Here is a 27,224-nt window from a genome sequence, read left to right as displayed (position 1 = left end):
GTCTCTCTCCCATGACTGGTGCAATTACGACCTCTGCTGGCTGATTGATTGTGCCTGCACAGAGATGAGAAAAGAGTGCTCTCAGGGTGTGTCTCTCCGTACACAGTGCTGAGCTGCACTGCACTTGTCAAAGTGTAGGTGATAAGATGCATACGGCATGCTGCCCGCTAGGGATGGGCGATATAATATCGTTCACGATAATACCGGTATAGTTGTAAATTCGATATGTTTTTTGCCATATCGCGATATTGTTAGCAAACATGCGTCACTCACTCTCAAGCGTGTAACAGTGAAATAATGGACAGAGAGTAGTACCAGAGTTTGCACCGAGGACGAACTAGTCCCTAAAAGCCGAGTTACATCACTAGTGTGGAAGTTTTTCAGATACAGAAGGTCGGACAAAACGTGCAAAAAGGTGGACAAAAGGTGGCAACACATCAACTTTATTTCAGCACCTAAAGCAAAAGCACCGGCATGAGTACGAGGAGTGTCAGTCTCTGCGTGAGTCCGAGAATGATGTGAGAACAAAAACTGTGTCAGTGAACGAACACAGAAAACACAAATTACCACACGTCACCATCTGAGAACGTTTAAAACACAAAAGCGCTAAGCGGAACGCTTTCCTTCACATATGAGCATGGAAACTGAATCACTGAGTCAATGACTCAAAAACGACTCTTTTCAGGTGAATTGTTCATTGGAATCGAATCAGAAAACTGTGCTCTTATCTATGGTAAAGATTCATTCGTGTTGCTGACTCTGTGGGCAAAACAACTCCGATTCAAGAGATTCAGATGTATGAACCAATCAGAGCTTTGAATTTAGATTCTGGGCGGAATTTCAAGCTTTTTTCGATGCTCATTTATTTGATGTAAAACGGACAGGATAAATGTGATTGTGAGATTCTGCTGGTTTGTTTAATATAAATGTTGTCAATATGAATACAAATACAGCCTGTAATAATACAAAAAAAACTGTAATGAGTCAGAATTTATCAGAACTACAATATTTTGTGTTTTTAATATAACTTATAAACTATATAAGGTAAAATATGGGTAGTGACCTGCAATTTAAATTTACATTATATCGTATATCACCACTTCTCAAAAGCATATGGAGATATGAGTTTTTTTAGCCATATCGCCCAGCCCTACTGAAAGTGATGCTTAATTTAATGTACATTTAGTAACATTTGTACCTTAGATTTCCTGACTGTCTGCAAAACAAAAGTGTTTTTAAAATAGACTTTAAAAAAAAAAGTGTTCTTATATATTGCGAGTGAATATCGTTATTGCAAAAATATCCCAAAACATCGTGATATTATTTGAAGGCCATATTGCCCACCCCTACTGCCTGCGTGTTGCTTTTACTGGGTCGTTACCTGACATGGGTTCGATCTCCAGGTGGGGCGGTCCGGGTTCATTCTGTGTGGAGTTTGCATGTTCTCCCCATGTCCACGTGGGTTTCCTCCGGGTGCTCAGGTTTCCTCCCACAGTCCAAAGACATGCAAGTGAGGTGAATTAGAGATACTAAATTGCTTATGACTGTGTTTGATATAACATTGTGTGAACTGATGAACCTTGTGTATTAACTACCGTTCCTGTCATAAATGTAACCAAAATGTAAAACATGACGTTAAAATCCTAATAAACAAACTTTACCAATCCTGCTAAAAAGTCACTGTTTAGTCTTTTAGTTTGACATGTTGAACGTAGCATACATTGTAATGTCTCGTGTTGTTTTTTTACAAAGCACAACTGCAAATTTATTTGACTAAAAAATGATAAAATAATAATAAAATATAAAAATAAAATGTTTATCATGGTGAGTGTGAACAATAACAGAGCTCTGATGACGTATGATGGCTGTTACGCCCTTCCTGCGAAACCGAAAGTTGGTTGTGTGTTAAGATGGCGAGCAGAGCTGTGGTACGCTTAGCGGCCTTTATTATTTTCAATGGAGGTAAGTTAAATATCTGACATGTAACATATTTACAGTTAATAATATTAATGTTATGTTGGGTTAGAGGAACGATATTATAGTTACAGTGAGACACGTTTCCGATTTGGTCGAGTAAACAAGTTTAGCAGAACTAGCTTTTGGGTGTGGACCATGCTAATCCGCTTTTAGCGTTTATATTCAATTTTGAATAAAAAAACGTTAAAACGTCATATGTAAAGATTCACTTCATTTTGGACTTTTATATTAAACATATTTTAGAAGAACAACGTTCGCTTATGTGGTTCACTTATATGGTTTATGTCGACGCTTTTATACTGAGTGTGCGCCACTGCTTGCTCAAACCCAACTTTCTTCTAACAATAATCCATTAAAGGAGATTATATAGCTAATATATATATCATCAAAATACGATTAATTTGGTGAACCAAAACTTAATTTTTAAGGTCCCAACTCTTCTGGACATAGGGTTTGTAGTTAACCAGCAATATACACCAATGATATAATAATGATATATTGTTTCTACCCTCACTGTCCATTTTATCAGCTCCACTTACCATATAATAGCACTTTATAGTTCTACAATTACTGACTGTAGTCCATCTAGTTATCAACCCACTTTTTTAGCCTGCCTTCACCCTGTTCTTCAATGGTCAGGACCCCCACAGGACCACTACAGAGTAGGTTTTATTTAGGTGGTGGATCATTTTCAGCACTGCCGTGACAATGACATGGTTGTAGTGTGTTAGTTACCGTGTCCACTCACTGTCCACTCTATTAGACACTCCTAGCTAGTTGGTCCACCTTGTAGATGTAAAGTCAGAGACGATCGCTCATCTATTGCTGCTGTCTGAGTTGGTCATCTTATAGACCTTCATTAGTGATCACAGGATGTTGCCTATGGGGCGCTGTTGGCTGGATATTTTTGGTTGGTGGACTATTCTCAGTCCAGCAGTGACAGTGAGGTGTTAAAAAACTCCAGCAGCGCTGCTGTGTCTGATCCACTCATACCAGCACAACACACACTAACACACCACCACCATGTCAGTGTCACTGCAGTGCTGAGAATGATCCACCACCTAAATAATACCTACTCTGTGGTGGTCCTGTGGGGGTCCTGACCATTGAAGAACAGGGTGAAAGCAGGCTAAACAGATGGATTACAGTCAGTAATTGTAGAACTACAAAGTGCTCCTATATGGTAAGTGAAGCTGATAAAATGGACAGTGAGTGTAGAAACAAGGAGGTGGTCATAATGTTATGCCTGATCGGTGTATATATATATCGAAATGTATGCATGAATAATCTCTTTATCGAAATGTACGCATGAATAATCTCTTTATCGAAATGTATGCATGAATAATCTCTTTATCGAAATGTATGCATGAATAATCTCTTTATCGAAATGTATGCATGAATAATCTCTTTATCGAAATGTATGCATGAATAATCTCTATTTATTGAAATGTATGCATGAATTGAAAGTTATTTAATTACATGAAAATTACAAAGAATTAACAAATCCTATATTCTTGTGTTCACTGTATTTTATAAAACTCCCAACTCTTCTGGACATAGAGTTTGTAGTTAACCAGCAATATATATTGTATAGTTGAAAATAAAATGTTGAACTTGAGGTATTAAGTCACTACCCATTTTTTTAAAAGTATATTTGATCTCCATGCTTACATCGCTTACATTTTAAATTTAAGCTTACTGTGTAGTTCATCAGAAAAATAAAAACACAGTACTTTATAAACCTTTGTCGGAACACAATGATTTGGACCACAGGTGTTTCCCCACATATGGAACGATTGGCCGTGTCTTTGGTAGGGAAGGTTAAATAGAGTTTCTCATTGCTACTGCAAAACTACAATTATTCATCTTATTCGCCTTACATTATGAAGCACAGTATATGACAATAAAGACCACAGACTTCTGAGCTGTCCACATATTTTATTAAGCAACAATGGGGAAAAATTCCACTTTACAAATGGTGCCCTCAGTTCACAAAGATTACAGAATGATGTCAAAAGGAAATGTACTGTAACAGTGGTAAAGATGCAAATATACATGTATGGATTTATATTATGTATTTGTACTGATTTAATACCTGTGAAAGAATTTACAGATCTGTTTACAAGTATTCATTTTCTAGTGTTTTAAGGTTTTGCAATTGGGGTTGCATATTTATTTGCAATTGAAATGAAAATATTGAAAAAATAAATCATCAAATGATTAAATTATGTTTATACATGACTTTTTGTTTTTTCATCATGTTCCCTGTAGAAGACAAAATATGGAACACTGACGTGTGTGTGCGCAAATTTTTTATGTTTAAGACTGTAAACATATTTTAAGTAAAATTTTTTATATAGTGTACTTCTAATAATCGGTGATCGGGGGGGGTTTAGCAGTAAATAAAATAAATCAACTTAAAAAGAGCCTCACAGTGAAGATAAACCGGAGCAGCGCGCGCGTGTGTGTGTGTGTGTGTGTGTGTGTGTGTGTGTGTGTGTGTGTGTGTGTGTGTGTGTGTGTGCGCCTTTAGAAGAGACGCTTTGTTCACTGTATCGCTATAAGTGATTCATTGATTCACGAGTCATTTTTCGCGAAGCGTAAGTTTCTCTTCTCAGTTATCTCTCCGTGTTTACTGTTATTAATTAAATGTCGTGGTTTTAAATAAACACCAGCTACTACAGAACATTCTGTGTGACTCTCTTACATTAAAAAGCTTCATTAAAAAGCTTAATTAAACTGTTATTACCACAGATCTGTAACCGAGTCAGACTCGTTCCGTCTAAGGAGCTAAAAGTTCAGCAGATGATCCTGAACTAACGAATTTGGTAATGAATAAACTTTTGCCTCTGATTGGCTCTGTAACGTTTTCTGTTCTCATCTACATCACAAGTAAGAACCGCTTACGATTTACCAAAGTGAACCAGGAGTTTATATAACGTGCTGATAGAATCCACTCAGATGTGACCGGGTTGAATTATCTTTTTAAAGTAAATATTACAATCAGCAAAATTACATCGTATGTATGATGCACAACGTTAATGATGTTATTTTAGGTCATGAAGAGCTTTCACTGTGGTTTCTGTACGATGGTTGATGAATGGTGATGTGATGGTTGGCGCGTCGTAGCTCAAAGTCTGGATCAATCCACTGAGCTGTTAACTTAACGTGATCTTTATATATCACACGATCGGATCGGCTACTTTTAGGAAATATCGCCGATCGCCGATAGCATATTTTGATTAAAAATCGGCCGATACCGATTCATAGCCGATCGATCGTCCCATCTCTAATTTTATCCAACAACTAAACACTTCATTAAAAGGCTTTTCTTTGTCCAGCAACACCGACTTAAAAGCATCAATAAATCTCTACATCAAAAGAAAATGGCAAAATAAATGGAATACCCAGCTCACCAATAAACTATATGAAATACACCCAAACATTAATGCCAAGCCAAGAATTCACCAGGGACGACGCATAGACCAGGTCATATACATGAGGTGCCGAATCGGCCACTCCAGAATAACCCACCAACACCTGATAAAAGGAGAAAACCCCACAACTTGTGAAACCTGCCAAACACCTATATCAATAAAACACATCTTGATAGAATGCCCAAAATACATACAGAAAGAGAACAAACACACGTGCCAGAAACTATCAAAGAGACTCTCACACAAGACAACACAAGAAGACTTTTAACCTACCTTGCAACCATAAAAATAAAAATGAACATATAATATGGACCAAAATATGAAGACACATACAGGGGTTGGACAAAATAACTGAAACACCTGGTTTTAGACCACAATCATTTATTAGTATGGTGTAGGGCCTCCTTTTGCGGCCAATACAGCGTCAATTCGTCTTGGAAATGACATATACAAGTCCTGCACAGTGGTCAGAGGGATTTTAAGCCATTCTTCTTGCAGGATAGTGGCCAGGTCACTACGTGATGTTGGTGGAGGAAAACGTTTCCTGACTCGCTTCTCCAAAACACCCCAAAGTGGCTCAATAATATTTAGATCTGGTAACTGTGCAGGCCATGGGAGATGTTCAACTTCACTTTCATGTTCATCAAACCAATCTTTCACCAGTCTTGCTGTGTGTATTGGTGCATTGTCATCCTGATACACGGCACCGCCATTGGATGCACATGGTCCTCCAGAATGGTTTGGTAGTCCTTGGCAGTGACGCGCCCATCTAGCACAAGTATTGGGCCAAGGGAATGCCATGATATGGCAGCCCAAACCATCACTGATCCACCCCATGCTTCACTCTGGGCATGCAACAGTCTGGGTGGTACGCTTCTTTGGGGCTTCTCCACACCGTAACTCTCCCGGATGTGGGGAAAACAGTAAAGGTGGACTCATCAGAGAACAATACATGTTTCACATTGTCCACAGCCCAAGATTTGCACTCCTTGCACCATTGAAACCGACGTTTGGCATTGGCACGAGTGACCAAAGGTTTGGCTATAGCAGCCCGGCCATGTATATTGACCCTGTGGAGCTCCCGACGGACAGTTCTGGTGGAAACAGGAGAGTTGAGGTGCACATTTAATTCTGCCGTGATTTGGGCAGCCGTGGTTTTATGTTTTTTGGATACAATCCGGGTTAGCACCCGAACATCCCTTTCAGACAGCTTCCTCTTGCGTCCACAGTTAATCCTGTTGGATGTGGTTTGTCCTTCTTGGTGGTATGCTGACATTACCCTGGATACCGTGGCTCTTGATACATCACAAAGACTTGCTGTCTTGGTCACAGATGCGCCAGCAAGACGTGCACCAACAATTTGTCCTCTTTTGAACTCTGGTATGTCACCCATAATGTTGTGTGCATTGCAATATTTTGAGCAAAACTGTGCTCTTACCCTGCTAATTGAACCTTCACACTCTGCTCTTACTGGTGCAATGTGCAATTAATGAAGATTGGCCACCAGACTGGTCCAATTTAGCCATGAAACCTCCCACACTAAAATGACAGGTGTTTCAGTTATTTTGTCCAACCCCTGTACATAATACCTATTACTGCCATTAAATGACACCAATGTGTTAAACATGGCGTTAAAACTTAAATAAATAAATAAAATTGTCCAGCAACAATTTTTATTAAAACCTTATGGTGCCGATTTCAATGCAGGTGCCTGTTTTGCATGGCAGCCTCTAATTCTATGTCTATGTAAAGCTTGCTTGAATAAGAATGATGACCCCGTTTTTCAGCACTACCTGAATCATGGCAGATTTCTTTATTTTTTCTTAGATCACAGCTACAATGTACAAAAATGTACTTAAAATCCGTTGACGATGTGGATTTCTGCCCTTGTGACCCACTTGCCCTTTCTTTCCCATTGGCAAAGAAACCACTGGTTCATGTACTTACAGACAATTACTTGTACAGATGATCCTGGACCTAAAACTTTGTTTCTGTGATTATAACCTATTTAAATTTATAAATAAACCACTTTTTTTTTTTTAAAGCATGTATTTTTCTCTACGGAAACATTCAAATACCAGAACTGCTAGGATGTACATGTCCCATACAATTGCATGTAAACCTTTGACTCTTACTGTATGATTCGGGCGGCATGGTGGCTAAGTGGGTAGCACTGTTGCCTCACAGCAAGAAGGTCCTGTGTTCGATCCCCAGGTGGGGCGGTCCGGGTCCTTTCTGTGTGGAGTTTGTATGTTCTTCCTGTGTCCAAGTGGGTTTCCTCCAGGTGCTCCGGTTTCCACCCACAGTCCAAAGACATGCAAGTGAGGTAAATTGGAGATACTAAATTGTCCAAGTCTGTGTTTGATATAACCTTGTGAACTGATGAACCTTGTGTAATGTAACGTTCCTGTCATGAATGTAACCAAAGTGTAAAACATGACGTTAAAATAGTAATAAACAAACAAACAAACTGTATGATTCAAAAACAGTAATAATAACCTTAGTGGTTTATTGTTACATTACCTTTAACAACTTTTTGTAATTATTTAGCAACTAAAGACATTAACAGTTTAGTTGCAAATGAGGATCCCCCTCCCCCAATTCTTTACTGATATTACACTTCGGCTGTACAGTCCAGGGTCTCAGTTGTTGTATATTGTGCTTGATAACGCTTCACATGTTTTAAAAGCAAGACTGGTCTGGACTTTAGGCAGGACAATCTAGCATCTACTCCTCATACTACAAAGCCATTCTGTTCTTCAACCCATTCTTGTTTTGTAAACAGCTGAGCCTAATTATGGCAGCATGTCCTGTGTAAGATGTTAAAAAAAACAGCATTCCTGGTCGTAATTTATTTTAACTTTTTGCATGTATTTCAATATCTTTATGTTTGTGTTTTTTGCTTTTTACCTATAGTCCCAATTTTTTTTGGACTTGATTTATTACATTGTTTATTTAATTAACACATTTGCTATATAATAACAATAAAATGCTTCTCATTTTGTGTTTCTCTAGGGTGTGGTGTGTTTTGTAACACTCCTGTGGACTGTGAAACTGGGAAATCGCGCACTTTCAATCCAGGAGTAGCAGAACCTGAAACTATTGTATGGAAATACAGTAAAACTGTAGATAATGTGGTAAAAGTGCTTGACTGGGATCCTGCGATTACAAAACCAAATAATACTTTTTGGTTTCCACGACTTGTAAATCGAGCAACACTTGACCCTAAAACTGCAGCGCTTACAATTCTACAGGTGAAGAAAGAAGACAGTGGTTTCTATACATGTGAAATCCAGATGAAGGGAGCGCTAACGTATTACCATTATAAAGTCGAAGTGTTTGGTAAGTGTGTTTTAGGATGCAGCAAATTGGAACATGAGCAGAAAATGTGTAGCTTTGGTAAAAGCTGTATACAATAATTCAATATGAGAGATTATTTAGCACCAGGAGAGACCCTGTAAGATATTTTCACACTGTTTCTGAAATTCTTCCAGGTATTTAATTACATTCATAAAAGACAGTTGTCATTTCTTAGTGGGGAGAAAACTTAAAATCACAGGTCAAGTCTAAAAATAGTATCAGTAGTTTTTTTTGTTTTGTTGGGATCAGTTAAAAAAAATTAAGAGCATGATGCATGGACTGCTGATTTGTTTGTCTTAAAGCAGTGCATTGTGAAGATTAATAATAAGTTCCCAATAACACAAAAAGTGGTGTTCCTTGTAGACAATAGGAAGTTGTTTTTGGCTCAAGTTTTGCAATTGTTACTTTTAGGTTTTTTCTTTATTATTATTATTATTATTATACAGTGTATCACAAAAGTGAGTACACCCCTCACATTTCTGCAAATATTTTATTATATCTTTTCATGGGACAACACTATAGACATGAAACTTGGATATAACTTAGAGTAGTCAGTGTACAACTTGTATAGCAGTGTAGATTTACTGTCTTCTGAAAATAACTCAACACACAGCCATTAATGTCTAAATAGCTGGCAACATAAGTGAGTACACCCCACAGTGAACATGTCCAAATTGTGCCCAAAGTGTCAATATTTTGTGTGACCACCATTATTATCCAGCACTGCCTTAACCCTCCTGGGCATGGAATTCACCAGAGCTGCACAGGTTGCTACTGGAATCCTCTTCCACTCCTCCATGATGACATCACGGAGCTGGTGGATGTTAGACACCTTGAACTCCTCCACCTTCCACTTGAGGATGCGCCACAGGTGCTCAATTGGGTTTAGTCCATCACCTTTACCTTCAGCTTCCTCAGCAAGGCAGTTGTCATCTTGGAGGTTGTGTTTGGGGTCGTTATCCTGTTGGAAAACTGCCATGAGGCCCAGTTTTCGAAGTGAGGGGATCATGCTCTGTTTCAGAATGTCACAGTACATGTTGGAATTCATGTTTCCCTCAATGAACTGCAGCTCCCCAGTGCCAGCAACACTCATGCAGCCCAAGACCATGATGCTACCACCACCATGCTTGACTGTAGGCAAGATACAGTTGTCTTGGTACTTCTCACCAGGGCGCCGCCACACATGCTGGACACCATCTGAGCCAAACAAGTTTATCTTGGTCTCGTCAGACCACAGGGCATTCCAGTAATCCATGTTCTTGGACTGCTTGTCTTCAGCAAACTGTTTGCGGGCTTTCTTGTGCGTCAGCTTCCTTCTGGGATGACGACCATGCAGACTGAGTTGATGCAGTGTGCGGCGTATGGTCTGAGCACTGACAGGCTGACCTCCCACGTCTTCAACCTCTGCAGCAATGCTGGCAGCACTCATGTGTCTATTTTTTAAAGCCAACCTCTGGATATGACGCCGAACACGTGGACTCAACTTCTTTGGTCGACCCTGGCGAAGCCTGTTCCGAGTGGAACCTGTCCTGGAAAACCGCTGTATGACCTTGGCCACCATGCTGTAGCTCAGTTTCAGGGTGTTAGCAATCTTCTTATAGCCCAGGCCATCTTTGTGGAGAGCAACAATTCTATTTCTTACATCCTCAGAGAGTTCTTTGCCATGAGGTGCCATGTTGAATATCCAGTGGCCAGTATGAGAGAATTGTACCCAAAACACCAAATTTAACAGCCCTGCTCCCCATTTACACCTGGGACCTTGACACATGACACCAGGGAGGGACAACGACACATTTGGGCACAATTTGGACATGTTCACTGTGGGGTGTACTCACTTATGTTGCCAGCTATTTAGACATTAATGGCTGTGTGTTGAGTTATTTTCAGAAGACAGTAAATCTACGCTGCTATACAAGCTGTACACTGACTACTCTAAGTTATATCCAAGTTTCATGTCTATAGTGTTGTCCCATGAAAAGATATAATGAAATATTTGCAGAAATGTGAGGGGTGTACTCACTTTTGTGATACACTGTACATCCTGGTTTATAAAAACATAGTATGTAATATAAGACTAAGATAATCAGCTTTTTACTAGCCACAAAAGATCGTGTAAAGATTGTAACACTTCCTGTAGTACATCCAGCATGCCAGGTGAAATTATTCTTCGTCCAGTGCAGTCTCATCATTGCATGGCACCAACATGAATTGTTTTCTCTTTCCCAAATTCACTACAGGACATCAATGTAAACATGTTATATCTGGTTAAACTGAGCAGTAAGAGTGAGCATGTTATAAGAAACAGTTCTTGCAGTTCTTTTTACATTTAAACAACTTCTCTACTTTATCTAGGCAATAATAGAGTCTTCATCCATGTTATTGGCTAAAAAAATCATTTCCAGCATGTGCTGATTGAAAGCACATCAGCGCAAGTGTCATGCTAAAATCTGGCAAAAAAAATTCCCCAAAGCACCAACATCTCATTTTAAATTTTAGGTAATTTGCTGTACTTTTATGTAGAAAACAACATACAAATTGTCAAGAGGCTGGAAGCTGGAAGGCTTGATACTATCAGCATGGCAACCTTAATGGTAAAAATAGATGGAATTTTTGGAGACTTTTATAAATAATTACATTAGAATTAATTGATTACAAATACTCTGTGATAAAATACCTAAACCAGAGGGCAGTAATTTGTAAATTTGTTTTTAACCTGTAGTAAATTGAAAGTACAAAAATGACATTATTATTTTATCTTCAACTTAATGTTGTGCAACCTAATTACAGTTAATATTGAAACCTCATTCCTTTACCCTTTTTATAACACAAAGAAAACTTTTTTGCCATTTTCCGAGTATTCTCAACATATTGGGCCTGAGTTGCTGTATTTTGTGCTTTGTAACATGCAGTAATCAGGATGTTGACACGTAGCTTCCACTGTACATAGTCTTGTAAACGCAGTGTTGAGCTGTTTATTGGTTTTTGTTGTTATTTAATACTCCCAAACCCACCCTGTGACATCAGTCATATTAGCATGGGAGTTTTATATATCATCTGAGAATTTAAAGGTCATAGCCATTCAGTAGTGATTTTTAGCCTTTGGGCCCAGACATTTCTTTAGATTCTCTGTATCATTTAATGATATTATGCACTGTATATTGTTGAATACCCAAATATACTCCTATTTAAATGAGTTATTCCTAATTTAATTTAGAAAATTAGCTAATGCATTTTATTTAACAAAACGTAAATTTCTGAAACTTTGTGTAAGATTATCTCTTAATGAATACAAAATTACTAGCTAGTTGCTTTTTTGATTGGTGTCATAAGCTTTTAGCTGTAAATCTTGGTGTTTAAAGCTGTCTTGTAATAATTACTGTGTAATAAAATCATGTATAAAAATATATTTTCAGATCCTGTTCCAAAACCGGAAATAAAGTGTGTGCTAAATGACACAGTTGTAAAAGCACTCGTGTGTTCAGTGGACCCTCAAGTACAGGCAAAATTTAAATGGCAAACAAACGAAGGGGATAAAGTGGGTGAGAGGATTGATATCCCTGAAGGGAAATCGGAGGACTCGGTGTATTACTGCATCGCAACAAATCCTGTGAGCAATAATTCTACAGAGTTCAGTCTCAAGACCTGTAAAGGTAATGCTTTTCTTAATAACGACAGGCTGCAAAAATGGCAAATCTCTTTTACTTTCAAATATACAGGATAAACCTCTTATTTTATGAAAACTTGCTGTTATATAAGTTATTAATGAAACTACATTTAACACAGTATAACCATTGTCTGCTTATTTTAAAGAACCTCAGTCTAAACCTGGACTCGGAACTGGTCCAATTGTTGGAATTGTTTTCCTCGTGATCATCCTTCTTTTGATTGCTGGCTTCCTTGTTGCCTGTTTGTTCTGCAGAGGTATAGTGGTTTTCAGTTTTAAATATCTAAATTGTGTTTACCACACTTAATCCTGAGGTGTTTTTGCCTTGTGCTTGCTGTGAGCTTAACAAACAAGGTCACAAACCCCCCCCCCCCCCCCCCCCCCCCATGATAATAACATCAACCCAACTCAAATTTCCTTAATTTATAGATATAACAATTAGGGCTGTCAAACGATTAAAATTTTTAATCGCGATTAATCTCAGAATTTCATATAGTTAATCGCGATTAATCGCATTAAAAAAAAATCTGTGTAAATGTTATAGAAAACAAGGATTTTTAAGTGAAATGTTACAATTAAAATGGTGAACACATTTTATGCTAAATGTACTTATGTTAAAAACTGCTGGGACAAGAGAAAACTGTAAGGGAGTTTTATTCACTCACATACTAGGCAGTAATACTATCCAATGGTTTGATGGACGTTTCTACACGAAGTGAGTGTGTTTTGACCCTTTGGGGCTTCCATAGTTCATGGACAACGTGCTTGACTCAGCTGTCCGGTATTCTTTACCGTAACAGAATAAGTTAATAAAGTGTTCTGCTCCCGACAACTTGTGAATATAGCGAGTATTTATTTATTTATTATGCAAGTGCAGATGCTACGACGCTCTTTTACATTTTGTTAACAAACCGCAAATGAAAAACGGTGACATGTCCGACATTAAAACGTTAGTTCTACCAGTCAAGTCTCAACATGAACTAGAATTTGCGTTAATGGCACTATTTATCTTAATCGCGTTAAATTGAGATTGCGTTAATGCGTTATTATCGCGTTAACTTCGACAGCCCTAATAACAATGTAATAATATTATGCCATTTTCACTAACTTCTAATCCACAATCAAATAACTTGCATGCTCCTCATTTCTTAAAAGAATTAGTTTTGATTTGATGCACTAGGGTGGACCTTAGTCTCTATTGAAATTTGCAATTGAACATTTTGGCACATTTAACCATCACTCACTTAACCATCATGCTCCAAAAAAGCTTGTTTAGAAAACATGTTGGCAAAACAATCTAAATGAATGTACTTTGTTGGTGTAGCCACATTTAACTTGAAGTGTTAGAGAAAATATTTAATAGATTAAGGAACTAGTATCAGACTATTACAGATGTATTCTATAAATTCCACTGCAAATGTAAAAAATGTTTACAATGTTGTTCCTGTGTTATAAGGAAACGCAGCATCTTGGTGTGGCTTGTTGTATTGGTGCATGACAAATATTCTATGGGTGGATTACATTTATTTACTTACTTGCTCCAGGTGCACAAGATGAGAATTTTCAAATGTCTCATGAAATGTCAATATTTTCATTTATACACATTTTACCTTGGCTGTGTTCACACCGCATATAAGAACACTAAATGTTCAAGAGTTTCTTCTTTAAACCTATTAACAACATGACTTGGAGAGACTTTTACTAATAATTTAAAAACAATACATGGAATGACATTACATTTTATTAAAGATTTTCAGCTTTAGTTGGCTGATATAGTACTCTGACATTAGCTTTCTTTATTCAACACAGAACAATTTAGAAGGGAAAAACACGTATTTTTAGTCTATTGTTAAATGGAAGTTCTTGCACTTTTGCTTCAGGAAATAGATATTTGACACCATAATGGTGGTTCAAAACAAAACTATGAGATATAAGAATCAGAAGTCATTTTAAGGCCAGTGGTAGCACATTGGTTAGGGTAGTGTTTTTAGATTATTTATATCTATTATTTAGATGGTGGATCATTCTCAGGGCTGCAGTGACAATGACATGGTGGTGGTGTGTTAGTGTGTGTTGTGCTGGTATGAGTGGATCAGACACAGCAGTGCTGCTGGAGTTTTTAAATACCGTGTCCACTCTATTAGACACTCCAACTAGTTGGTCCACCTTGTAGATGTAAAGTCAGAGACGATCGCTCATCTATTGCTGCTGTTTGAGTTGGTCATCTTCTAGACCTTCATCAGTGGTCAAAGGACGCTGCCCACGGGGCACTGTTGGCTGGATGTTTTTGGTTGGTGGACTATTCTCAGTCCGACAGTGAGGTGTTTAAAAACTCTATCAGCACTGCTGTGTCTTATTCACTCATACCAGCACAACACACACTAACACACCACCACTTTGTCAGTGTCACTGCAGTGCTGAGAATAATCCACCACCCAAATAATACCTCCTCTGTGGTGGTCCTGTGGGGGTCCTGACCATTAAAGAACAGGGTGAAAGCAGATTAAAAGGGTATGTAGAGAAATAGATGGACTACAGTCAGTACTAAATGGACAGTGAGTGTAGAAACAATGAGGTGGTTTTAATGTAATGGCTAATTGGTGTATTATATATATACACTGTGTTTCAAATTATTATGCAAATAATATTTTCTCAGATTTTCCAAAATTACCTATATGAATTGCAGTCATTGTAATTTTCCAGTCATCAACTATTAGAGTACAATTGAAAGGTTTTTGAACAAACTGCCAATGATAACAGTATATTTAAAAAAAAAATAAAACACTCAAAATGCACTCAAAATGCATGTTCCAAATTATTATGCACAGCAGAGTTTTCAACCTTTTCATTTTTATAAAGAACAAAAAAATGGTCATTTGTGAAATTATAAGCATTAGTAGGTTATTACAAACTGAAATCAAACAGTTTTCAAGTCAAAACTTTATTCTAGGTGATGTTACATTTGCACATAGGACCCCTTGTTCGAAAGGAGCTTCTGAACTCTCTCGTCCATTGAATTTGTCAGGTTTTGGATGGTATCTGCTTCAATTGTTTTGCATGAGGACAGAATACCCTCCCAGAGCTGTTGCTTAGATGTGAACTGCCTCCCGCCATCATAGACACTCCTTTTGATGATGCTCCAGAGGTTCTCAATGGGGTTGAGGTCAGGGGAGCATGAAGGCCACTCCATAAGTTTGTCCCCTTTTATGCCCATAGCAGCCAGAGATGCAGATGTGTTCTTTGCAGCATGAGACGGTGCATTATCATGCATGAAAATGATCTTGCTGCGGAATGCACGGTTCTTCTTCTTGAACCATGGCAGGAAGTGCTGTTTGAGAAACTCCACATACATTATGGAGGTCATCTTTACCCCTTCAGGGATCCTAAAGGGGCCGACAATCTCTCTCCCCATGATTCCAGCCCAAAACATTACTCCACCTCCTCCTTGTTGGCGCCGTAGCCTTGTTTGCATGGGGTGTCCATCAACCAGCCATCCTCCACTCCATCCATCTGGACCATCGAGCGTTGCACGGCACTCATCGGTGAACAAAACAGTTTTGAAGTCAGTCTTCATGTATTGTTTGGCCCACTGGAGCCGTTTCTGCTTGTGTGCAGTGGATAGAGGAGGTCGACAGGATGGCTTACGCACAGCTGCAAACCTCTGAAGGACCCTGCATCTTGTTGTTCGGGGGACGTTGGAGGCACCAGCAGTTTCAAAAACTTGTCTGCTGCTATGACAAGGCATTTTTGCAGCTGCTCTTTTAACCTGACGTAATGGCCTGTTGGAAAGAGTCCTCAATTTTCCCTTATCAGCACGCACACGTGTGTGCTCTGAATCAGCTACATACTTCTTGATTGTGCGATGATCACGATGAAGTGTCTTGGCAATGTTGATTGTAGACATGCCTTGACCTAAACACTCCACAATTTGTTGCTTCTCAGCAGCCGACACATCCTTTTTCTTTCCCATTTTGGCTGAAAATGTAGGCTGCTTAATAATGTGGGACAGCCTTCTTAAGTAGTCTTGCCTTTAATTGGACACACCTGCCAAACTAATTAGCACAGGTGTCTGCAATTGCTTTCAGTGATATAAAGAGCCCTGACACACATCACCATCAATGAGTTTAACTGACAAACAAAAAAATTCTTACCTTATCACTCCTAAACACTTTTTGCATAATAATTTGGAACACAGTGTATATATAATATATATAATAGTGTTTTTATGTGTAGATTTTTCTACTTTGGTTTAGTAATGACCAGTTTAATTACAGCAGTTTTATATATTGGAACGACTTTTGCAGCATCATATCTACTCACATCCTCAAGTTAATATCACACACTGTATTCTGCATAACTCTTCTTTTCTTTGTGTGCAATTAGAACAAGTGCAATCTTTCCTACAAAAAGGCCGCTCCAGAGATGTTCCGAGTAAGTTATACACTTTGCTCGTCACACTTATTTAAATCAAATACACATCAGCAGTTACCTTGTAAGAGACATCCACACACTGGCCACTTTTTTATTAGCATAAGCGAATAAGTGACCAAATTGTGCCAGATGGTCTGGTTTAACTTTTCTGGAAAATGCTGATCTGGCCTTTTCCTGAACAGCCCTGTAGCTTCCCTGTAGCATTTGGGTTTTCTTCTCAGCCTTAGTAAATAGACCACTGTTGCCTGTACTTAATGTGTGGCTTAATCAAATTAGGCCTGTTTTTATAGGCACAGAAAACTTAGCAGCTCTTTACTTTGTTAGTCACACAAAGTAGTGACATTATAGCTGAATAGACCATGAAATAAATCATGTAAATCACTGTGTATGTATACTGTATATGGTATTACATGTTGAGAAATTTCAAAAATATTTTATAAAAACTTATAAGGGCTTGTTATGAAAAGGAAAAAGTCAGTTCCAAAAATAATAAAATCCCAAAACTGGCTGAACGTACAGTACATGTCCTTTACAAGTGTAACAGTCTGACTTCTACAGCAGCTTTTGTTAATCTTACTAACTATGCACGCATTCCTTCAATGGCTTATGACTAATTTCTCATAATTTCTTAGTGTCTGAAACTGAAGCGAGTGGCATGTTGTCAGGTAATCTAAACATTTTGTTTTTAATAAACGATACATTTTGTAACCGATCTCCCTGCTTTAGTCATGCTGTTTAACTACTACATTTACTTACTTAACGTTTTACTACGCACAGGCAACGGGACTAATCAAGACCATAACAACAGTAATCAAGATAAAACTCAAAACCATTGAGTGATTACTGATCAAGCGCTGTCTGTGCAGGACACCGAAAATAGAAGAAATGAAAGTGGATTCAAATCGGATCAGCAATTAAAGGATTAACTACAAGTGGAAGATTCACCAAATTAAAGATGGAACACAAGAAAAATACACTTTACAGTTAGAATATGAACAAACAGCCATAAAAGAAGACAAAAACTAACATAGATAATGTATGCATGTGCAAAACACAGAGTGAAACCCAACACTTATCACAAAACCAAATTGATATTATATTGGTCCAACAGTGGAAACGTGGTTGCCAGTGGTGGGGCTTGAACCGGCAAACTTTTGATTACTAGTCCACTGCCTAAATTTCTGACAAGATACTAACTTCACTATATCTAAAATGAACGGAATGTCTTTAAGAATTGCACTGTACATAGGTTTTTAGCATAGGTTAGCTTTTAAATGGATTGTCTTTAAGTTTTACCACAGCTTTAACCTGGTCAAGAAACCTGGCAGTAGGTCTGTTTTTTTTGGGATTCACTAGGCGCAATACATTAAAACATCTGAACAAGACGCCAGTTTATTTTGCATGGCGTCGTCCATTCATTCCAAACATGGCTAGTCATGTCTGTATGTAGATGCCCAACTGGCTAATAGCACTACCTGGGAATCAACCATATACACCAGGCAGTAGTGGGCTAGTGTAATCTATCATGATGCCAGTCGAGCGCCTTTAAGTGAGTTATGTATATTATTGCTAAAATGAGCTTTAATGTATTTATTCAATAGTATATATGCATGTGTGTATGTTTTTAAACTGCTGAAATGCTCATTTTTGATTGTTACAACCCTAAATGTACAATTTTATTTCATTGCAGACCATATGAATTCAAGATATTTCATGATTTGTCTGCTCAGCATATTTTCAATTGTTGATATACATGCATTCCTGCAAAAAATTGGGATGGTAGAGCATTTCCCATTTTGTAGTGTTACACCTAAAAGACATTTGGCAGATGACCAGGCAAGTGTTTCAGGTGTTATTTTGTCCCATTCTTCCTGCAAACACGTCTTAGGTGAGCAACACTACAGAGTTGTTAAATTTTTCATTTCAAAATTCTCCACACGTTCTCTGTTGGGGACAGGTCAGGACTGCGGACAGCCAAGCCTTTGTAATGGGTACAGCATGAAAAATGCATGGACGTCCCTGAAATAGATGACTTCTTGGAGGCAGCATATCTCTAAAATTTTCTTTTTTGCATTAATGCTGCTTTGACACAACCCCATACCATGACTTACCCTGGCTTTTGTACTTGTTGCTGATGATTGAATTGTCCTTTTTGTCCTTGGTCCGGAGCACACAGCATCCATTCTTAGAAAAAAGATTTGAAATACTGATTCGTCTGACCACAGTACACCTCTTTACTGTGTGATAGTCCATCCCAGATGCCTCTGAGTCCTGAGAACTTGACGTCTCTGGACCTGGTTAATATAAGGCTTCTTTTTTTGCACAGCAAAGTTTTAAGTGCTGTTTGTGAATGTAACTCAGTATTGTTGTGCTTGACAACGGTTTGCTAAAGAAATGCCCTGCCCATGTGGTTATATCAGCTATTGATGCAGTGCCGTCTAAGAGAACAGAGAGCACAGGTGTTTGTTAAGGAAGTTATTTCCTTCCAAAATAAATGTAAGCAAGAAGTGAGCGATCCAAGTAGTTTGTGTGCTGATATACAGCAAAAAAGCAAGGAGTCTGGGTGAAGGGAGTGAATTTCACCACATGTCCAGCAGGGATTGTCTGTTCTGCAGTGAGAGTTAAAAGTAAATAAATATTTGGTTTGGCATGGACTATAAGGTCACAAATATTGTCCGCGAGCGAAAATCAGCAAAAAAACGGTAATGTGAACTAGGCATCAGACTTGCACTTTTTGCACTGAAATTCCTCCAGATTCCATTAATTGTTTTATGGTATTGTGTCATTATATAAAACAAAATTAAATCAAACAAAATTAAACAGACCCCGCAAAACTACTGTCTACTACTGGTTCATACTGTCTGCAATAAAGTCAAAGTAAATGTAAGAAACGTTTTTTATTTTTTTTGCATTGTCCATACTTTGTGATTTGGGGTTGCACATATTCTCATGAATGTATGTATTTGTGTGTGTGTGTGTGTGTGTTTTTTTTTAACTGCTTAAATGCTAATTTTTAAATTGTTACATTATCACATACAATATTGAATTCAAAAACTGTTTGGCACTTAAATGTTAGTGTAGTGAACAAGAGTACTAACCACAGACCTGTAATTTTCAATTAAAAAAAATGTACAGCAAGTTGTGATTCTTTTTTCTTTCTTTCTTAAAAACCCTTAACATTTTTCAAACATCTCACAGTAAATAACAGGTCACATTCCGAACATCTTTCACTAATAAATTATTAACTCACAGTTATAGCGCCACAAAAGAGCTTTCTTGAATTTGTATTAAATGAGTAATCACTAAACAAACCACCATTCAAAAACTAAAATGTCCATTTCCAGATGTTTAGTTCATTATGCTTTCGTATCATGTTTAAATAAACTACTAACCAACCATGTTTACTCTATTAAGTAGACCAAATGGTTTAAAAGTACAGGAGGATATGTATTATTTATTATAGCTTATTGGGATATGTAGTGTGTGTAGGCTTGCAATAACAACTGTGGTAAATGGGCTAAGACTTCTCTCTTGGGACTCGTCCAAATATCATGTGGCCAGCTAAGTCAGTCAATGTCATGCAGAGTCCTATGACTTCCTTTGCTTGTGGTCAGCACAGCAGAGCAAGAAGGTTTATTAATACAAGCAGCTTTGAGAACATGAGTTGAAATCATTACGTTTAAATATAAAACATCTTGTTCTCTTGATAAATTCCCATGTGCACCATTATTCAACCTCCAGTCTTAGTACTTTGTGGAACAGTGCTAACAAGTGCTAACAAGCTCAGCAGAAAATCACCCCCACATCCATGCTTAAGAGCAATGCTAGTATTCCTAAGCCTCACCTTTCTCCTCCCAGACACACCTCTGATCTATGTGGCCAAGAACTCTGCAGGCCTATCCAAATCAATTCTGTATTGCAGAAGGCCGTTATTGTGATTCTTGAACTAGCATGCCATGTGTTGTGGAGTCTGGCCAAGAGGTCCTTGGTTGTTAAGTGATTTTCTTATGGCTGCCACTGACATTTGTCCCAGCTTTCACTGGGTCATCCTGTTCTTCAATATCTTGATAAGATTTGTGTAGGTCTTTGGATAAAATCTTTTACAACTAGGCAGGTTGGAAAGACAATTCTCCTAACAATGTTCCTAGGAATGTTTAAGATTTTAAAAATATTTTTATTCCGATTACCCTTTTGGTGCAATGAAATGATCTTCTCTCTCAGCTTTTGTGACAGCTGCTTAGGTTTCACCATGGTCGAACATCTGAATGTTTGGGAGGTGTTACGTAACACATCACAGCTGAATCAGATTAAATGTGGTTATTGAGTTCCAGAAGTAGTAGGTTTTAAGATCAGCAATTTTATGTAAGGGTTGAATAATTGTCCCATGGCAGTATTAACAAAATATCCAAATACTTTAAAATACATCATTCATTTTCTTTTGTTGTTTGCTGCATCTCTTAACTGATACTAAACAAATACTTAATTTAAAGCAAATTCTAACGTTAGAGTAATGCTATGCATATTGGTGTGATTTTACATGACTGTTAATTACTATAAATGAATTACTGTGAATTATATTACTGTCTGTCTTTAAAAGCTTTGTTTGTTTTTGAGCTTGACTGTATGTACATTTGTATGAATGTAAACAATATAAATGACTACATTTGTACATAATCAATTGCTATTAATAAAGCTTTTTACTTTGGCTGTGACCGCTTAATACATTTTACAAAAAAAACTCACCACCTGTATTTGTAGTGACTTAGACCTCAAATAATGATTGTGGCAATGGATAGGTAGGTACCCCTGTCCAGGGTGTTTTTGTTTTGCCCTGTACTCACCTGCTTGTTGTATAATGTTTTAAATCAATATTCTATATTCTTCAGTATTCACTCTTATTTCTTGTCCTAACATGCTATAGACAATACATTGTTAATGCCTGTTGCTTATGTGCACCTCCAGGTACTGTGTCATTATGAAAGACAAGTAACTTCTCTTTGAAGACTTATTGGACTGAAAACAGCTTTTTAAGGCCGGGAAGAGGGGGATAACACTGATGGACTTTAACCTGTTAGTTAACAGTACTTTCAGTTGTTATGCTTGTGTTTTCATCATAAGCAAATACAGCACTGCCACAGTAGCTGCACTGATCCCTGAACGTGTTTTCATTCTGAACTTACTATGCAAACTGGTTATACAACATGGTTACATAGTGCTAAACCTTTAAAATGCACACCTGACTAATCTGATTTAATTTCATATAGACATTTAAACAAGGGGACATCAGTTCATCTCAGGACACACACTCACCCATTTATTTACTCACTTTAAAACAGATCCTTTTTAGAGCAGCAAGTTCATGTTTTTTGCCATGTTTTGTACAAATCTTACAACAGTATTCACTCTACCTGCTGTACCACTGTGCCACCTATATCAGTTGATGTAGTGGTAAAACATCCATTTCCCATCAAGCGAAGAATCATGTCTAATGAAAGTGGTGGCATTACCAACAGTTATTTTTTCATGTTCACCAACTGCTTTATCCTGGCCAGGTCTGTGGCAGGTCCAGTGCCAGCAACAAACATAATTACACATTAAAGAAAACGCCAATATATTGCAAGGCACCAAGCACACATTCATTAAACCACTCACACAGTTTTTATGAGCACGTTAGTGAAACATACAGTGCTGTGAAACACTTTTTTTTTTTTTACAGCTGCTCAAACTAAATGGTTTATTATAAGACGTGAAGAACATAACAAAACACTAAACAGTTTCAAAATGCTTATTTAATTTATAAAAGAAAAAAGTAGAAGCAACATCTAAATTACCCATGTGAAAAAAAGTAATTGCCCTCTAATTTAATAACTGGTCTTGCCACTTTCAACAGCAACTGCAACCAAACACTTTTGGTAACTAGAGACCGGTCTTTTACATTGCTGTGGATAAATTTTGGTTGACTTCTCCAGAACTGCTTTCATTCCAGTCACCACTGAGGGATTTTAAGAAATAAACTGCCAGTTAAAGGCTCTGTCTCATCATCACAATTATGTTTAAGTTCAAGAGTTTAAATGAGGACTGACTAGGCCACTCCAAAATATTAGTTTGGGTTTTTTGAGCCACAGGCACAGGAAGAGTGAACTGCTGCCTCGCCATCCAACATGTAAAAAGTGACACAAAAACAGAATTATTCATTTATTTTATTTATTTGTTTAATAAAAGGTCCCTGTTAGCCTTTAAGCCTCTTTAACTTCAAGTCAAATGTACAATAAACAATAACGGGCGGCACGGTGGCTAAGTGGTTAGCACTGTTGCCTCACAGCAAGGAGGTCCTGGGTTCGATCCCCAGGTGGGCGGTCCGGGGCGGTCCTTTCTGTGTGGAGTTTGTATGTTCTCCCAGTGTCTGCGTGGGTCTACTCCGGCTGCTCCGGTTTCCCCCCACAGACATGCAAGGTGAATTGGAGACACTAAATTATCCATGACTGTTTGACCTTGTGTAATGAGTAACTACTGTTCTGTCATGAATGGAACCAAAGTGTAAAACGTGACGTTAAAATCCTAATAAACAAACAAACAATAAAGCAACTTAACTGGCCATTTATGTCCAAATACAGTATAGTAGTGTAATAATGTGGACATGTTTTCCATGGATATGAATTCATACTTAGCTAATTAGTAATGTGGCTTTGTGAAGTTCAGCCACAGCAGGTAAGTGTTCATTCAAACGGTAAGTACAGTAGTGTGTTTCATCTTAACTTACCATGAAGCTTGTGTGGCTGGTAAAAGAAAACTACTGTAGGCCTGGTGACACTTCGCGCTGTGTGTGTGTGTGTGTGTGTGTGTGTGTGGGCAACAAACAAAAGTGCGTGTGAAATTGGTCGCGCGGTGACATCAAATAAATGTGCCGTTCACAAACCTGTCAACATCCAGCCAAGCAACAAGTGACGTTACAGAGGCACTCCGGGAGCCAATCAGATGTCAACCGCGACCGATAACCGCCTGAGAACCGCCCCTGATTCAGGCTCTGCTATAAAAGAACCAGTGTTGCCATTCCTTCCTTGGGATTTTGTCAGTCACGTCTGTTTAGTGTTGTAACGGCACCGACGCGCCACAGTGGATGGATCTGTTTAGTGATGGCAAAACGAAGCGTTCTGAAGCAATGAAGCTTTCCTGCAAACCGGTTCTGAAAAGGGTTCATTACTCGAAGCTCTGCAAAATGCTGCACAGTGGCGGCTTCCCGTGGTCAAACCAAGTAGTGCATCGTACCCTAGTTTGGAGTGAAGCTTTCTTCATTTACTAGTCAAAATTAAAAAGTCTTGGTATATACAGTATACATATACTGTATATATACAGGGGTTGGACAAAATAACTGAAACACCTGGTTTTAGACCACAATAATTTATTAGTATGGTGTAGGGCCTCCTTTTGCGGCCAATACAGCGTCAATTCGTCTTGGAAATGACATATACAAGTCCTGCACAGTGGTCAGAGGGATTTTAAGCCATTCTTCTTGCAGGATAGTGGCCAGGTCACTACGTGATGCTGGTGGAAGAAAACGTTTCCTGACTCGCTTCTCCAAAACACCCCAAAGTGGCTCAATAATATTTAGATCTGGTGACTGTGCAGGCCATGGGAGATGTTCAACTTCACTTTCATGTTCATCAAACCAATCTTTCACCAGTCTTGCTGTGTGTATTGGTGCATTGTCATCCTGATACACGGCACCGCCATTGGATGCACATGGTCCTCCAGAATGGTTCGGTAGTCCTTGGCAGTGACGCGCCCATCTAGCACAAGTATTGGGCCAAGGGAATGCCATGATATGGCAGCCCAAACCATCACTGATCCACCCCCATGCTTCACTCTGGGCATGCAACAGTCTGGGTGGTACGCTTCTTTGGGGCTTCTCCACACCGTAACTCTCCCGGATGTGGGGAAAACAGTAAAGGTGGACTCATCAGAGAACAATACATGTTTCACATTGTCCACAGCCCAAGATTTGCGCTCCTTGCACCATTGAAACCGACGTTTGGCATTGGCACGAGTGACCAAAGGTTTGGCTATAGCAGCCCGGCCGTGTATATTGACCCTGTGGAGCTCCCGACGGACAGTTCTGGTGGAAACAGGAGAGTTGAGGTGCACATTTAATTCTGCCGTGATTTGGGCAGCCGTGGTTTTATGTTTTTTGGATACAATCCGGGTTAGCACCCGAACATCCCTTTCAGACAGCTTCCTCTTGCGCCTACAGTTAATCCTGTTGGATGTGGTTTGTCCTTCTTGGTGGTATGCTGACATTACCCTGGATACCGTGGCTCTTGATACATCACAAAGACTTGCTGTCTTGGTCACAGATGCGCCAGCAAGACGTGCACCAACAATTTGTCCTCTTTTGAACTCTGGTATGTCACCCATAATGTTGTGTGCATTGCAATATTTTGAGCAAAACTGTGCTCTTACCCTGCTAATTGAACCTTCACACTCTGCTCTTACTGGTGCAATGTGCAATTAATAAAGATTGGCCACCAGACTGGTCCAATTTAGCCATGAAACCTCCCACACTAAAATGACAGGTGTTTCAGTTATTTTGTCCAACCCCTGTATATATACAGTATATATAAACATTAAATTGTCAAAGACTGTGGTTGATATAACCTTGTGAACTGATGAATCTTGGGTAATGAGTAACTACTTGTTCTGTCATTAATGTAACCAAAGTGTAAAACATGACGTTAAAATCCTAATAAACAAACAAATTCCCTGACTATTGGTCATGACAAATCAATAAATAACTAATTTACCCTCTAGGTGGCAGCATAGCACTAACTCATGGTGATATACCATTTGTAACCAGTAATACTGGAAGAATGTCTGATGTCTTAATATGGTCAAACTAGGTGCAAATGTGGCATGCTTCTGAAGTACCTGATGTCTTGTATTTTTATACAAAGCATTCTAAAATAGCACCAATGAACAATTATCATATGATTTTGGTCATTTGTCTGTGGTGTTACACAGTGAGGGTTAACAACTACTTAACTACTTACTTATTTTTGTTTGTTGTCCACAAAATTGCTACACTTAAAAATCAACAAAATGGGTGTTAAAACAATTACTGCTTATCCTTCACATCTTTTATTTTAATGACTGAAATAATTTATGATTTTCCTGTGTGCCACAATTATCAGCACTCATTATTCAAAACTTTGTAGAGCTTTCTTTGCTAAAAGAACAGCCCAGAGTCGTCTTGTACAATGTCTGATGAGGTTGGAGAACAGGAATCTGAGACCGTTTATACAAATTCTCTCCAGATCCTTTAGATTCCGAGGTCAGATTCAAAGGCTTGTGAAGATGTTCTGATCCCAATGCCTAAGTGTTTGTAATTTCCCAGCTTTCCTTGAAAATTCTTTGGCCACTACTTTTAATCAGAATTTTTAAAGTTAGATTTTTAAATTTTGATGTTATATAGTTATAGTGTATAGATATAATGCATAAAATATAGCTTATAGATTCATTTTAGATATAACATGACAGGAGGATTTTGGCAGGGGGTGTGATGATTGATTATAAGCACTGTGCTTATTAATTTAAACAAAAAAATTAGGCTTGCAAAAACTGTGTCTCAAACCATTTTATGTTAATTACATCATTTGGGCACTACCTGTTGCAGGTTTGCAAGTGGAATTCCTCACTATTCCTGCTTGAAACAAGACTTAAGCTGCTCAGTGTTGGCACTAATGCGCTCCTATACCATGACAGTTGTTGGCATTTGTACCTTTTGCTGATAAGAGTCTGGATGGGCCTGGATGGCATGGAATGTCTGTTTTTCCTGAAAACAAGCTGAAATGTGGACCAGTCTGATCACAGCACACTTTTCTACCGTGTTTTAAGCCATTCAGTGAACAAAACGGCATTACTGCTTAGAATGTTGTGTTGTGTAACAACGGTTTTCCAAAGTACTGAACTCATAGGGTTATATTTATCCCAGTAGCATGATCATTTTCCATGCAGCGCTCTCTTGAGGGCTCGAAGGTCACGCACATTCAACGTTTATAGTTTCCAGCTTTGCACTACACAAGACTTAAGATTTTTGGATTCCCTGAATATTTTCATTGTGTTATTTATGGTAGATGGTAAAACATAAATAATTTAGTCTCTGTATTGAGAAATGTTTTTTTTGAACTGAAGATTTACTCATGATGTTTGGCACATAGTGTTGATCCTTCTTTTATACCCAATCATGATACCCTCATCTGTTACCAATTGTGGACTCTTATTTGCCAGTCCCGGTGTTTTTGAATAACTTGTATGTCCAACCCTTGTCTTACCAATCTCTTTGCTTATCCTTATTATTAAGT

General features: G+C 38.3%; 1 protein-coding gene and 1 long non-coding RNA gene across 4 annotated transcripts; one reads left to right on the top strand and one right to left on the bottom strand.

The window, feature by feature from the left end:
- The first annotated feature begins 1,908 nt into the window (after positions 1-1,908).
- Positions 1,909-22,019, top strand: LOC134324378 (signaling lymphocytic activation molecule-like). Of its 3 annotated transcripts, XM_063006204.1 has the most exons (7): positions 1,909-1,962; positions 8,430-8,756; positions 12,188-12,424; positions 12,585-12,695; positions 16,822-16,869; positions 17,502-17,534; positions 17,647-20,007. In XM_063006204.1, the coding sequence occupies exons 1-7, from the start codon at positions 1,911-1,913 to the stop codon at positions 17,703-17,705; spliced, it is 867 nt and encodes a 288-aa protein (XP_062862274.1). In that variant the 5' UTR covers positions 1,909-1,910; the 3' UTR covers positions 17,706-20,007. The 3 variants fall into 3 exon arrangements, with proteins under 3 accessions (XP_062862274.1, XP_062862275.1, XP_062862276.1); XM_063006205.1 differs by lacking the exons at positions 17,502-17,534; positions 17,647-20,007 and adding an exon at positions 21,832-22,019; XM_063006206.1 differs by lacking the exon at positions 17,502-17,534 and having other exon boundaries at positions 17,736-20,007.
- Positions 22,020-23,055: 1,036 nt separating this feature from the next.
- Positions 23,056-23,736, bottom strand: LOC134324632 (uncharacterized). The gene is made up of 2 exons (XR_010014205.1): positions 23,630-23,736; positions 23,056-23,427 (listed from the first exon to the last, which is right to left on the bottom strand). It is a non-coding gene; the product is annotated as an uncharacterized LOC134324632 (long non-coding RNA).
- Between the last annotated feature and the right edge of the window lie 3,488 nt (positions 23,737-27,224).

Source organism: Trichomycterus rosablanca, chromosome 12 (assembly GCF_030014385.1).
Source record: "Trichomycterus rosablanca isolate fTriRos1 chromosome 12, fTriRos1.hap1, whole genome shotgun sequence".
NCBI classification, from domain to species: Eukaryota; Metazoa; Chordata; class Actinopteri; order Siluriformes; family Trichomycteridae; genus Trichomycterus; species Trichomycterus rosablanca.
The sequence above is the reverse complement of the archived record's forward strand: the minus strand, read 5'-3'. Positions and strand labels throughout refer to the sequence as shown.

Bases quoted from the DNA above. Each gene is read 5' to 3' on its own strand.
- LOC134324378 (XM_063006204.1), top strand. From the start codon at position 1,911: ATGGCGAGCAGAGCTGTGGTACGCTTAGCGGCCTTTATTATTTTCAAT. The intron at 16,870-17,501 runs GTAAGTTATACA...ATAATTTCTTAG, and splicing joins CCGCTCCAGAGATGTTCCGA to TGTCTGAAACTGAAGCGAGT. The intron at 17,535-17,646 runs GTAATCTAAACA...TACTACGCACAG, and splicing joins AGCGAGTGGCATGTTGTCAG to GCAACGGGACTAATCAAGAC.